The sequence below is a fragment of the Pithys albifrons genome, chromosome 33 (genome assembly GCF_047495875.1).
Source record: "Pithys albifrons albifrons isolate INPA30051 chromosome 33, PitAlb_v1, whole genome shotgun sequence".
Lineage (NCBI taxonomy): Eukaryota > Metazoa > Chordata > Aves > Passeriformes > Thamnophilidae > Pithys > Pithys albifrons.
Genome location: NC_092490.1, coordinates 1,141,664 through 1,156,430, shown reverse-complemented (window position 1 = coordinate 1,156,430; position 14,767 = coordinate 1,141,664). Strand labels below are relative to the sequence as shown.

Sequence of the window (14,767 nt, the reverse complement as noted above, 5' to 3'; positions counted from 1 at the left end):
GTCACATGTCCCCCACACTCCCTCACAATACCCTCCTCAGGATAGGAGGGCACCACAGAAGCTCCCTCAGTTTTTCAACACACCACATCTCATGTTTTCCAAATCCCATCCCATTTCCCTTCAAGTCCCATCCCAACCCTCCCAATTTGCATCCAAGCCCTCCCAATTTTATCCCATCCTCCCTGGATTTGTAGCATCCCTTCTCCTGCTGCTGATTCCTGCTAAGTGGGTTCAAATTGGATTAAACCATTTTGGGATGGGATTGAGTCATTTCAAGTTGGCATGGAGCCATTTTGGGGTGAGATTGAGGTGTTATGAGCTGAGAGATCAATCCCTCTCAGATATTGGACTGCAAAATGATGGAGAAATGTCAGTCGGTCTGGACACCTCCAGTTTTTGAGAAAAAAACCCCAAATCCCCACAGAACCCTGAAATCTTCCTGGATATCTGTTTGATCCCCAAATTCCTGCCCGAATTCCCAAGAGAATGATGGAAGTTTAGATATCTTTGTTAGATCTCTTTATTTAAACTTCAATTTCAGGTGATTTTAAGAGATGGAGATGAATCAAATAAAATATTTAAAAAAAAACACAAAAAACCCTAATCATGTGAATGTATATGGGGTTGAGTTGGGTGGCCTTTAGAGAATTAGAATTATAGAATTATTTAGTTTGGAAAATATCTCAAACCCCATTCAGGATTGCTTTTGGCCACCAGAAGAACTAAGTGAGAGCAGGGGAGATTTTTAGGGTCAAAAGTCAGCAAATCCCCCTTCCCAATGAATTTCACACATCAGTCTGTGTCCCCACGTGGGATGGTTCTGACTTAGTAAAATGCCAATTAAGCATTTCAGAGGAAAAGTCCCTCCTCCTCCCCCACCCTCCTCCCACCCCAAAAAAACCCCAACAAACAAACAGCAGATGATAGTTCAGTAGATTATGGTACATTAAACAGAATAGAGAGAAAAAGTAAAACCCAAATAAAATACAAACTACACACTAAGAATAAAAGCTAGCAAGAGCAATAAGAAAAAAATTGCAATTCCCTAGAAAAGATAATAAAATGCTGGAGGGTCTTGATCTCTCCCCAGGAGCTCTGAGCTTCACCCCAAGTCTTTGCTCATGCAGCAGGAAGAAGAAGGAAGACACCTCCTCCCTCTCTTTTTCTATCTGAGATGACGTCAGAATATGGTAGGCAATATCATTGGTCTGTAGAAGTCAACTGGCCTGACCTGGTTCAACTCAGCTGATTGTCCAAGGCCTGCACTAGAAAACAAAGCCTAAATCTGGGTCTAAATAAACTCATGACACCATGGATGTTCCTCTCCCTGTGTAAATTCAAGTGCCCAAAGAGAACTAGGAGGATGAAGAGAACACTAGGCAGGCGTGTTCCTAAGGTGGATCACTGGGAATATGGTTCATGATTTCTGTTCAAAATGTGGGTCTGGAGATGGGTGATGGAGTTGGAGCAGCAGACAAAGCTCTTCCCACATTTGGGGCACGCACAGGGCTTCCCTTACTGGTGGGTGCGTTGGTGTCTGGTCAAGTGAGAGCTCTGGGTGAAGCTCTTCCCGCACTCGTCACACTTGTATGGCCGCTCTCCAGTGTGGATACGCCGGTGGGTGATGAGGTTGGAGTTCTGGTTGAATCTCTTCCCGCAGTCGGTGCAGCGGAAAGGCCTCTCCCCTGTGTGTATGCGCTGATGTACAAGGAGAGCTGAGCTTGTCTGAAACCTCTTCCCACACTCGGAACACTCATAGGGCCTCTCCCCAGTGTGGATCATCTGGTGGATGACGAGCTCAGAGTTCTGACGAAAGCTTTTCCCACACTCCCAACAAAGATAAGGCCTCTCTCCAGTGTGGATACGCCGGTGAGTAATGAGGTGGGAGTTCTGATTGAATCTCCTCCCGCAGTCGGTGCAGCAGAAGGGCCTCTCCCCCGTGTGTGTGCGCAGGTGAACGAGAAGATTGGAGCTGCTGCGACACCTCTTCCCACACTCAGAACACTCGTAGGGATATTCCCCAGTGTGGATCTTCTTGTGTTGGGTAAGGTTGGATCTGTGATTGAAGCTCTTTCCACATTCCTCACATGTGTAAGGCCATTCCCCAGTGTGGATGTGCTGATGGCGAGTCAGATCTGAGCTCTGGCTGAAGCTCTTCTCACATTCCAAGCACTTGTAGCGCTTCTCCCTTCTCTGAAGCTGCTGCTGCACCACCAGGTCAGAGCTCTGGCTCAATCTTTGACTGCCTTCCCCGGACACGTTGGGTGTTTCCTCCTCGGATGTCTCTTGGCTCGGCTTGGAGCTCCTCTTCCTGTGGGACCGCCGTGGCTTTTCCTCCCCAGTGACTTCCTGTACCATGGCACGGTTCAAAACAGCCTCTGCTGTGAAGTTCTGCCCGGGGTATTTGTCCGTGTTCTCCATGCTCAGCTCGGGGCCTAGGGCAGGAAGGAACAAGGACACTCAGGGCATTTGCCTCCGGCCCACAGGGAAGGCCAAGGACATCCCCCCAAACCCGGCCCTGGCAGGATGGCATAGGCAGCGGGGTTGTCCTGCAGCCGGGGCCATGCTGGGCTGGAAGATGCAGCACAAGGGAGAGGGGCAAAGGGGCACTGACTTCCTCCTCACCTGCCTGGGGCTCCCGGGGCATCTTCATCTTCTTGGCAGTCTCCTTCTCCATTCTTTCTAGGTTTAGAAAGGAGAAATGCTGTTCTGGGACTAAAAAACCAACATGTTAGCACATTGGTTGGGGGTTTCTACTCTCAAATCTATCTCTAGAAACACACCAGTGTCTCAGTTTGAGATAATTTGCAAGGGGGAGTCATCGTGGAGAGAAGTCTCCTGCCCAGGATTCCCTACTCAGGTTTCTGCAATGCAGAGAAAGTGAACAAATACATCTAAATGTAAGGGGTGAAAACTCCAACTCTTTACCAAGAAGAAATGCTGAAAACAACTCATGAACTGGGCTAAACAAACTTAGGAGGAAAAACTTCCCAAGCCCAGCCCACTCTGACCACTCAAGTTTGTGTCCAGCCTCCCCCTCCCATAAAACACACGTGGCCACAGCACAGAGACAGAATGGCTCCCCTTCCATAGGATTCACCTTCCCCACACCCCAAAACCCTGGCAGGAACCTTGAGAGTCAGCACTGCAGTCAGGCTGTGCTGCTGGGACAGGCAGTCAAGGCAGTGGTCCTCACCCAGTGGTGTCTGTGGTCCTGTCCTAGTAGTGGTCACAGCTCAGGTCCTTCCAGAGGGTGGTGGAAGCCCCAAGGGGGGAGGTGTGCTGGCTTAAAGGTAAACTGGCAGGAGAAATGAACACAACACAAAGGAGATTATAAGTCAGAGTTACAATTTGATGAAAATATTACAAGAAATGCAATGGTAGAAAAGAGCAAAATTGGTTTTAACCCACAAAAGCCCAGCAGTATAACCCAGCCCCCTTGGGGCACAAGCACAAAGGGTTGTCTTAGCCCCTGTGCTGAACCCTGTGTGGCTCCCCCAAGTCTAAAGGGAAAGTCCAAAGGGGCAAACCTGTTGGAGCAGCTGACAGTTGCAGTCTGGTGGAGAGTGGTGGTCACAGGCTGGTTGAAGGTGGTGGTCTCCTCCTGTCGAGGTGTTGATCCTCCTCTCAATCCAACGAGTGTCCCCTGAGGTCTTCCCCCAGGATATGTACCCCAGGGAGCAGCCAGTCCCTCCCCTTGGGCGGGGAGTCACACAATGGGTGATTAACTCTGTAAGTCAGGGGTATTTTGGAACCCTTTATGGCCCATTAGCAGCCACGCCCCCTCAGGCTGGGTGTCAAGGTGCTAACGACTCCCTGCAGGGGAGTTATCCCAGCTCTTATCTCACAGATGTCTTTCACACCCAGCTCCCAGCCTGAGGGGTCAGCTGTGCCCTGGGCAGCTGCTGCAAATGCTCCATTGTTAACAGTTTTTGGGAAATGAAGAGAGGGTGTTGAATACACAGCTTTGATCATCCACACAGGGATAAACTGGTCCCACCTGCTGAACTAGGACATGTAGGATGAATTTTTTATTATTTATTTAAAAACTTCAGGCACACAATGAGCAGCATCAGCCAAGTTTTCTAAGGGACTGAGGAGCCCTTTTCCTAAACTGTGCTCATCTGAGAGAGTTTCAAATCCCTCCTTTTTGATTTAGTTTTATGGTATGGTTCTCATTCAATGAGATGCATTTTTTAGGCCATCACCTACAGAATTGCTGTTGTGGATAACATCAAGTATAGGAAAGCAGAAGAGAAGTACATGCAAAGGAAAAATGAAAGCAAAAGGTATTTCTTTTTTTCAGTGTTCTCTGAATTTTTATACTAGTTTTCTGCATTTGTGGAAGGGTTCAGTGTTCTCCCTCCTGTGAGGGATGATAAACACTCATTAAACACTGAAAATGTTCTGGCTGAGCAAAGGCAGAAGTGCAAGACCAAGCCTGAGCCTGCTGAGAGCTGAGGTTTAGCCTTGGCTGCCCCAGAATTCCATAGAGAAAATAATAACACTAATAATTTTGGGGTGGGATTGAGCCATTTGCAGTGGGATTTGACTCCTTTGAGGAGACAGAACGACCCTTCTCAGCTTTTGGAGTGCAAAGATGCGACAGACTGGAATGTTGATGGTTCAGGGCTCCAACACTCTCCAGCTGCAAAAGCAGTGAGTGCTGTGCTACCCATGGGCAAAGGAACCACCCAGGAGCAGAGGGGGGAACACCCACCCCTGGAGGGGACAGGCTGGGCTTGGAGACAGGGAAGGAAAGTGGGACTTTTATGCTTTTCTATCACTACAGACGGGAACCCAAACTGTTCCAAACCTACTTTCCATGCACACAAAACTGTTCTAAACCCTACATCTACAGATATATTGTCAAAGTAAATCTAATCTTCCCCATGGGGTGGATTAAAAAGAACTTTGGTCACCATACCTTCAGGGGTCAGGTCAGGTGCTGGACATGGGGGAAGCTTCTGGCAGCTGCTCACAGAACCCACCCCTGAAGCCCCCCCACTACCAAAACCTGCCCATGCAAACCCAATGCACTTCCCAGAATGGAACACCCAGAACGTGGGTCAGCACGTCTGTGCCCAGCATGGATCAGCTGGAACGTGGGTCACCAGGTCTCTGTTAAACAGGGCTCACAAGGAATTTTGGTTATCAAGTTTTAAGTACTTTGTCCACTGATGCTTGAGGAGGTGTGAGCTGCTCTGAAACCTCTTTCCATATTCCAAGCACTTGCAGGGCAGTTCCCAATGTGGATGTGTTTCATCAGCTTAAATACTGCAAAGTAAAAAAACCCAACACTTTAAGTTCAAATATTTTCTCCAAACAAAATTAAAATTTTTACAAGTTAGTTGGTTATACCAAAACCTGTTTCTTTTTTTTTGTTTTTATTTCCCTTTTTTTTTTTTTTTTGGATTTTGTCTTATTTTTAAAAGGTGCAGAAAGAGATAGAAAAAAGTTGGGGAAAAGCCAAGGTTGCTTTTAGAAGCTAAGAAAAATCTTACCACCAGAAGCTACTTTTTTCCTGAGATACCCTGTGGGGGAAAACAGTTTCTACCTTTTTTTTTTCCTTCTGTTTCTCATCCATTTGTGATAGATATCTCTGGCCCCAAGAGGCTTGGAATGCTGTCTTTGGATATGTAGAGCTCTTGCTCAGGAGAAGGTATTTTTTTGCCTTTCTGGGCTGAGCAAAATCAGTTCCGCATGAGATGGTGAGAGAGGGGGAATTAGGGAGAGATTTTCCATTATGGTAACCAGTTTGCTCTCTTTCCTTTTCCCTCTCTGAATTCTCAAGGTGCCTTCTCTGAGTTTTCATAGTGTTCCAGAAGGTTTGTACGTGATTTTTGGCAGGCAGCTACGAGCCCAACAGCAGGAACCTTTATGGCAGGCAGGCTCCAGCAGGATGCTCTGGCAGGAAGTTTGTTTGGGAGCTTTTAGCAAAATGTTGACAGAAAACCTTTCAATAGGATGTTTTTGGCAGAGAAACAGTGGAGGAACGAACATTGTTCCTTGTAATTGTGTATTAAGTGAGTGTCACAGGGGACACACAGGAGTCCCCACTGATCCATCCTGGGGCTGGTTCTGCTTCTCCCAACCTCGGCTCCTCCATGTGGGGTCCCCCCAGGACTGTTCCCCACTGCCCCCCTAACATTTGGGACTGGTAAGAACTGGGAAGCTTTACTGGGAAAAGTGGAATCAGGTGGTGTTAGAATAAAAGCAGGGACTGTAGGGACATGCAATCCCTCCAAAATTAGCGCAGGGATGGGAGTGGGTGGTCCATGCTGAGCCTGAGGCCACAGGGAGGGTCTGTGGCTGCCGATGGCTCAGGAGCTCTGTGGGGAGAGAACAGGGGGTGACACTGAGGTGGGGGATCCCCTGGGAGGGCACACATGGGAGGCAGGGACAGGACCCCAGCCAACCCCTGCCTTTCTGGCACAGGTAGAAGCTGAGCCCCAGCACCAGGAAGATGAACCCAACAGAAGCCCCTGATCCCTGTCAGTGTCTTCTGCAGGAAGCACGTTGCAGCTCTGGGAAGTCTGGGGGGGGTCTGGAGCTTCCAAATCTTCTCACTGAGCCTCCAAGACATCCCCAAACCCCTTCCCAGTTGCCCTCAGCTCACCCAGGACCACCTGGAACCTCTTCCCAGCACCTTCAGGTCCCAAAACCCCTGCCCCCATCCCCACTAGGATGATCCAACCTCACTCCCAGCACCCTCAGGGCTCCCCTAAAATCTTTCCAGGTTTTTTTTTTTTTCTCAGCCCCCTGAGGACACTACACAACCTCTCTCAACCCCTTGAGAGCAAAACCTGGATGGTCCCTCTCACTCCCCAATTGCTCCCTGGACCACTGAAAACCTATTCCAGTGTGACAAGTCTCCCATCCACCTTCCCAGTAACCCCCCAATGCCCCCAAATCCCTCCCAGTTGCTCCCATGGCTTCCCATACCCCCCTCCATGACTCTCTAAACCTCTTCTGGACCTGTCCATTCCCTCCCCAAACTGCCCTGAATTACCACCAGGTTCCCCAAACTGCCTGCCAGTTTCCCAAGGCTTCCCTAACCCCCTTCCTAATTAGTCCCAGGATCCCCAGCCTCCCTCCAAGAGTCCAGGCCATACCCCAGTCCCAGGTGAGGGGGTGCTCCAGGCTGATGTGTCCCACCCAGCAGCTGAAGGTGATCCTTCCTGGGGGGATTTCCAGCATCACCAGCAGCTGGTGGGTTCACTCATTATTGGGGACCATGTTGTTGGCCACCAAGGGCTCTGAGGGATCCTGCCCACCCTGGAACAACCTCACCTGCACCTGGGCAGGGTAGAAATCCATCCTGGAGCAGAGCAGGGGCCTCGGCAGACTGGGAGCTCAACAGAATCAGTGAGGTGGAAAAGCTGGTGGGCACTGGGAGAGAGGCAAGGGGGCTGCAGGGACACTCAGAAAGACTGGGAATGGTCTGGGAAGGGTTGGGAGAGGCACTGAGAGAGACAGGGGACATGGGGTGACACATGAGGCTCCCTATTCCTTATTCATTCCTGGGGACTGTTCTGTCCCCCTTTCCCAAACCCGGACCTGCCAGTCTCTGCTGTTTGGGCAGGATCGTGCCCCACGGTGGGGCTCCTGGGTCCAGAGGAGGAAGGAGAACAACAAGTTTGGTCCCCAGGATTGTGTCAGGAGGTTCAACAGCCTGGAGGGTGTGTGGGGGCCTGGCAGGTTTCTCTCTGCCCTTGGCTGTGGGGTCTGCAGGGAGCAGTTTCTCCTGCCCTGTTTGCAGTCTGGTGCTGCCCCACTGCTGGGCCCCTGGGCAGGTGGATGTTTCTGACCTGGGGTGTTCTCACACACACCAGATGTGTGTGAGGGACACTGAGGTGTGTTTTCCTTCCCCATATCCTGTGTCTTGCACATACCTGGTCCTTTCCTGGAGCATCTCCTACCAAACTGGGTCCTTGCATGTTTGCACAAGAGCAGAAAGGGGGTCATTTGCAGTGGCACTTGTTGGAGGACCTGCCCTGGTCCCTGTGGCTCTGCCTGTGGGAACAGGGAGGGTCTGGGGACATTTCCTCTTCCAGGATCCCAGTCCTTGTGGTACAACTCTGTATTTGGTACCACAGTGAACTTCTCTGATGAAGGTTGGAAAAGATTTGCAAGTTTGAAAGATTCCCAAGTAGGTTGATAGACAAGGAACAGAGCTGCATTTTGGAAGATGTGAAAAAAACTAAATTTCTAGATTTATCAGTATAAAGCCAGGGCCCAGTCAAGCCCTCAGGCTACATACTGGGTCATTACAGAACCCTGGGAGACACAGGAATGTTTGTGTCTCCACACCAATGACTCAGCTGTGATAACTGTGATAACTCCTCTCTGGAGAGCCATCAGCACCTTCACACCCACCCTGAGGGCTCATCTCTGCTAATGGGCCATTAGGGGCTGGAACAATAGGCAGCTCCAATAACCCAGACCATCAAAGAGTCCAAAACAATCCCATGGCTTACAGGGTCAAATCACCCATTCTGAAAGTCCCCACCCTGAGTGAAGTACTGGGCATTCCCACTGGAATCTGAGAACCAAAAATCATTGGGTTTGGGGATGTCTGGTCACTATTTCATAGAATGTATTGTTGTCCTTTGTTAAAAATTTCTTAGTCACTCTTCTGTGCTGGAGTGGAGGTGGCAGGAGAAAATGTGGAGACATCATCAGCTCCACCTGCACTGTCTGACTCATCAGCATTCCAGCCTTTCACACCTGGGCACACATTCTTCTGCCAGGAGAACAGGACCACCCTTATTTAATCTCAAATTCCACTCCCACTCCCAATTAGCAGGCATTTTGGGGGAAGAGAGAAAAGAGAAGGAGGATACCAGAAGTTTTGTGTCACCCAGGACATTATCCACCACTCTATTCCCTTTTCTTTTTTTCCTCTTTTCCCCAGTATGCCCTGAATAACACATTAACTCTGCACCTCTCTATCCAATATTATACACAAATAGGAACAATGGAACAGAGAGTTTTACACCACAAATAGGTCCTCTTCAGGTACACACCATGTTTCCCCATTTTTCTTTATTACCCACCAAGTGCAACTTTGTCCTTGAGCAAAATCAATCCCACAGATGGGTTTGCCTTTGCTTGAGACAGGACTGATCCACACGGTTTCCCCTGACACACCTCTCAGGTGCACTGTGGGGACTTTCTCTCCATCTGTGCTGTGAAGGGGCTCTGATTGGGGTTATCATCCAGTTATTAAAATGATTAGAAATGTCTCTGCCCAAATTAAGGTGCAAAGAGGACCAGATACCAAAGTCAAGAGTGTGGATTTTATTTAAGAGTAAATGTGAGGCAAAGAAAGAGAAATAGAAAGAAATAGGAAAAAGGAGAGGGGGAGGGAAAGAGAGTGAGACACAAAAGTTAAAACAGGAAATGTATCCCCACTCCATGGAACCCAGTGGTGTCCTGTGGGTCTGGATCTGCTCTCTCCTTGGTGCTGAGGCTCCCCCAAAACAGAGTCCAGGTCGATTTTTCTGGGATTTTCTTCTCTGTCACAACTTATCTTCACAACATTCCTTTCCACTTAATGTTCCACAAAGCTGCACCCACAACTGAGAAATGTCAGTGGTGCAGAGTGCAAGTATTTCCTAAACTGGTTACAGGTCTTGGGAGCTGGGGAAAGGTTTTCCTGTATTTTATCCATGTCCCATTTGCAGCCCAAAGCTGAAACTCCTTCTGATTTAGAAAGGGGGTCTCAACCATTTTGTATGGAATAGTTTCTTTTATTCTGTTAAGATCTTTTAGTTCACAAGTCAAAATCTCTGTAAAATTTAGACAAATTATCATAATAAATCCGTAGCCTTATGAGGAGATACTGGGAAGGTTGCTACATATTTGTGTGATTTCAAACATGAAAAACTCTTGTACCATTCCCAAATTACACTGGGTTGTCTTTTTTAGCTCTCAAGTAGTTACATTTAAAGTAACTCTCCATAAGAGAAGACTAAAAGATTATTCCACTCCATTCTTTTATTTGTGGTATAAACAAAAAATAATTTAGCACAATTAAATAAGAATTAATAAAAATGTTTTTTTTTTTATAAAGTCCTGCTAATATTTGATCTCCCAATGAATCGTTACAATGAAAACACAAACAAATCAAAAGAAATATTATTTAATAATAATTATGGGAAAATTAAATGTTTTGTTGGTTCCACACAGCTCCATCTCACCTGTTGGCAGGTCCCTATAAAAAGAGAACTGGAAATTTCACGCAGTACAGACTGATTTTTGAAAGGCAGGTTGGAATAATGCTCCTAAAGCAGCAACTTGAGACTGAAATGCTGACATTGACAATGTGACACATCCGAATGGAAAGGTGCTCATCACCCATTGGCTGCTTTCTGTGAGCCTTCTCCTGCACATCTGCTGGCAGTTCCCCCAGTCCCAGCTGCTTCCTTTGATCTTCAGTGGGGAGTGATGAAATACCTGGGAAACGAAAACTACAAAGACCTCTCTTACAAGTTACTCCTTAGTGAATCAAGTGGTTTGGCTGCATGAACTTTGTATATCTCAGATGGATTTTTAACTCCTATTCCATGCAGTGCTCTCCGCACTGCTGTTCATGTTGCCCCGGCTTTTCAGGGTGTCTCCTCCCATTAATTTCCTGTTCAGAGACAGTGAGACATCTTGAAAAAAATCAGCAAGAGCTGCTCCTTATGCTGGGTTTCTTTGAAGGTTCTTAGCAGGCTTCTACTTCTCACCCTGGAGCCATGAACTGACCTTATCAGTTGGGCAGATAACACGTGCTCCGTTTGCTCCAGTGGTTTAACTTTGTGCCACCTGGGAAGTGTCTCCAGCCCCTCAGCATCCCACTGCATTAATAGTGACTGGATTTCCATCTCCCCTGATCCAGGGCCAGGCTTTGATATCTTGGGAGCCACACACGGTGCCAGTTTAGCAGCAGTTTGCTGACCCTGGCACACATTGGTGGTTTCAGCTTGAATTAAGGGTCAATCTGCTCCTTCCTCATCATCAGCTGTCAATGCAAACCTGATGTTTTGCTCTTTCTCAGAACAACAGACTGGCTCACTGTCTCTCAGCTCCTCTCCTGAACACAGGATGTTTGAGTTACAAGGCTTTGTTACGGGTTCTACATCCTGCAAATCTCCCTGTAAGATTCTCCCTCTCTCCTGCACATTCCAAAGCTCCACCTGAATCTTTCAGACATGCCCATGCTCAGCAGCAAAGCAGTGCCATCATTTGCAGCCTGTCTTGGAGCTCAGCAGCAAGCAATGCTCCCACTGCAGCCTTTTGGCCTAATTTTTCCTTTTTCTGGAAATACAATTTTTTTTTTGAATCTTCTAATAACAGGATTATTTCAGATTTCTGTGTAACCACTCCTTCCTTCTCTGCATTTTCTCCCCCCACCTCCACCCCAGCACAGAAGGGTGACTAAGAAATTTTTAAAGGAAGGACAACAATACATTCTATGAAATAGTGATACCAAAAATCCCCAAACCTCAAAGATTTTTGATGCTCAGATTCCAGTGGGAATGCCCAGTACTTCGCTCAGGATGGGGACTTTCAGAATGGGTGATTTGACCCTGTAAGTCATGGGACTAGTTTGGAGTCTTTGATGGTCTGGGTTATTGGAGCTGCCTATTGTTCCAGCCCCTAATGGCCCATTAGCAGAGATGAGCCCTCAGGGTGGGTGTGAAGGTGCTGATGGCTCTCCAGAGGGGAGTTATCACAGTTATCAGAGAGTCATTAGTGTGGAGACACAAACATTCCTGTGTCTCCCAGGGTTCTGTAATGACCCAGTATGTAGCCTGAGGGCTTGACTGGGCCCTGTCTTGCTACTGATAAATCTAGAAATTTAGGATTTTTCATATCTTTCAAAATGCAGCTCTGTTCCTTGTCTATCAACCTACTTGGGAATCTTTCAAACTTGCAAATCTCTTTCAACCTTCATCAGAGAAGTTCACTGTGGTACCAAATACAGAGTTGTACCACAAGGACTGGGATCGTGGAAGAGCAAACATCCCCACACCCTCCCTCTCCCCACAGGCAGAGCCACAGGGACCAGGGCAGGTCCCCAACAAGTGCCACTGCAAATGACCCGGTTTCTGCTCTTGTGCAATCAGGCAAGGACCCAGTTTGGCAGGAGATGCTCCAGGAAAAGACCAGGTATGTCCAAGACACAGAATTTGGGGAAGGAGAACACACCTCAGTGCCCCTCTCACACCTCTGGTGTGTGTGAGAACACCCCAGGTCAGAAACATCCACCTGCCCAGGGGCCCAGCATTGGGGCAGCACCAGAGTGCAAACAGGGCAGGAGAAACTGCTCCCTGCAGACCCCACAGCCAAGGGCAGAGAGAAACCTGCCAGGCCACCACACACCCCCCAGGCTGTTGAACCTCCTGACACAATCCTGGGGACCAAACTTGTTGTTCTCCTTCCTCCTCGGGACCCAGGAGCCCCAACGTGGGGCACGATCCTGCCCAAAAAGCAGAGATTGGCAGGTCTGGGGTTGTGGAGTCAGAACAGAACAGTCCCCAGGAATGAATAAGGAATAGGGAGCCTCATGTGTCATCCCATGTCCTCTATCTCTCTCAGTGCATCTCCCAACCCTTCCCAGACCATTCCCAGTCCTTCTGAGTGTCCCTGCAGCCCCCTTGCCTCTCTCCCAGTGCCCACCAGCTTTTCCACATCACTGATTCTGTTGAGCTCCCAGTCTGCCCAGGCCCCTGCTCTGCTCCAGGATGGATTTCTACCCTGCCCATGGTGCAGGTGAGATTGTTCCAGGGTGGGCAGGATCCCTCAGAGGCCTTGGTGGCCAACAACATGGTCCTCAATAATGAGTGGACCCACCAGCTGCTGGTGATGCTGGAAATCCCCCCAGGAAGGATCACCTTCACCTGCTGGGTGGGACACATCAGCCTGGATCACCCCCTCACCTGGGACTGGGGTATGGCCTGGACTCATGGAGGGAGGCTGGGGATCCTGGGACTAATTGGGAAGGGGGTTGGAGAAGCCTTGGGAAACTGGCAGGCAGTTTGGGGAACCTGGTGGTAATTCAGGGCAGTTTGGGGAGGGAATGGACAGGTCCAGAAGAGGTTTAGAGAGTCATGGAGGGGGGTATGGGAAGCCATGGGAGGAACTGGGAGGGATTTGGGGGCCTTGGGGGGTTACTGGGAAGGGGGATGGGAGACTTGTCGCACTGGAATAGGTTTTCAGTGGTCCAGGGAGCAATTGGGGAGTGAGAGGGACCATCCAGGTTTTGCTCTCAAGGGGTTGAGAGAAGTTGTGTAGTGTCCTCAGGGGGCTGAGAAAAAAAAAAACTGGAATGATTTTAGGGGAGCCCTGAGGGTGCTGGGAGTGAGGTTGGATCATCCTAGTGGGGATGGGGGCAGGGGTTTTGGGATCCTGAAGGTGCTAGGAAGAGGTTCCAGGTGGTCCTGGGTGAGCTGAGGGCAACTGGGAGGGGGTTTGGGGAGGTCTTGGAGGCACAGTGAGAAGATTTGGAAGCTCCAGACCCCCCCAGACTTCCCAGAGCTGCAACGTGCTGCCTGAAGAAGACACTGACAGGGATCAGAGGCTTCTGTTGGGTTCATCTTCTAGGTGCTGGGGCTCAGCTTCTACCTGTGCCAGAAAGGCAGGGGTTGGCTGGGGTCCTGTCCCTGCCTCCCATGTGTGCCCTCCCAGGGGATCCCCTACCTCAGTGTCACCCCCTGTTCTCTCCCCACAGAGCTCCTGAGCCATCGGCAGCCACAGACCCTCCCTGTGGCCTCAGGCTCAGCATGGACCACCCACTCCCATCCCTGTGCTCATTTTGGAGGGGTTGCATGTCTCTACAGTCCCTGCTTTTATTCTAATAACACCTGATTCCATTTTTCCCAGCAAAGCTTCCCAGTTCTTACCAGTCCCAACTATTAGGAGGGCAGTGGGGAACAGTCCTGGGGGGACCCCACATGGAGGAGCTGAGGTTGGGAGAAGCAGAACCAGGCCCGGGATGGATCAGTGGGGACTTCTGCGTGTCCCCTGTGACACTCACATAATACACAATTACAAGGAACAATGTTCCTCCACTGTTTCTCTGCCAAAAACATCCTATTGAAAGGTTTTCTGTCAACATTTTGCTAAAAGCTCCCAAACAAACTTCCTGCCAGAGCATCCTGCTGGAGCCTGCCTGCCATAAAGGTTCCTGCTGTTGGGCTCGTAGCTGCCTGCCAAAAATCACGTACAAACCTTTTGGAACACTATGAAAACTCAGAGAAGGCACCTTGAGAATTCAGGGGGGGGAAAGGAAAGAGAGCGAACCGGTTACCATAACGGAAAATCTCTCCCTAATTCCCCCTCTCTCACCTCCTCAGAAGGACCCCACTTTGCTCAGCCCAGAAAGGCTAAAACAGCTTCTCCTGAGCAACAACTCTACATATCCAAAGACAGCATTCCAAGCCTCTTGGGGCCAGAGATATCTATCACAAGGGACAAAGAAACAGAAGGAAAAAAAAAAAGGTAGAAACTGTTTTCCCCCAGAGGGTATCTCAGCAAAAAAGTAGCTTCTGGTGGTAAATTTTTCATTGCGTCTAAAAGCAACCTTGGCTTTTTCCCAACATTTTCTATCTCTTTCTGCACCTTTTAAAAATTAGATAAAAAAAAATAGAGAAAAAAAGGAACCAAAACAAAAGAAAAAGGTTTTGGTATAACCAACTAACTTGTAAAAGTTTTAGTTTTGTTTGGAGGAAATATTTGAAACTAAAGTGTTGGGTTTTTTAACTTTGCAGTATTT

General features: G+C 48.7%; 2 protein-coding genes across 2 annotated transcripts in view; one reads left to right on the top strand and one right to left on the bottom strand.

Annotated features, from left to right (window-relative positions):
• LOC139684162 (uncharacterized) overlaps positions 1-14,767 on the top strand; it is a 1,455,962-nt gene that overhangs the window by 335,793 nt on the left and 1,105,402 nt on the right.
• Positions 1-14,767, bottom strand: part of LOC139684161 (uncharacterized) — a 1,434,678-nt gene that overhangs the window by 375,941 nt on the left and 1,043,970 nt on the right. The window contains 1 exon segment of the mRNA XM_071579762.1: positions 1,477-2,191. Within this exon segment, the coding sequence (XP_071435863.1) occupies positions 1,477-2,191 (715 nt within the window).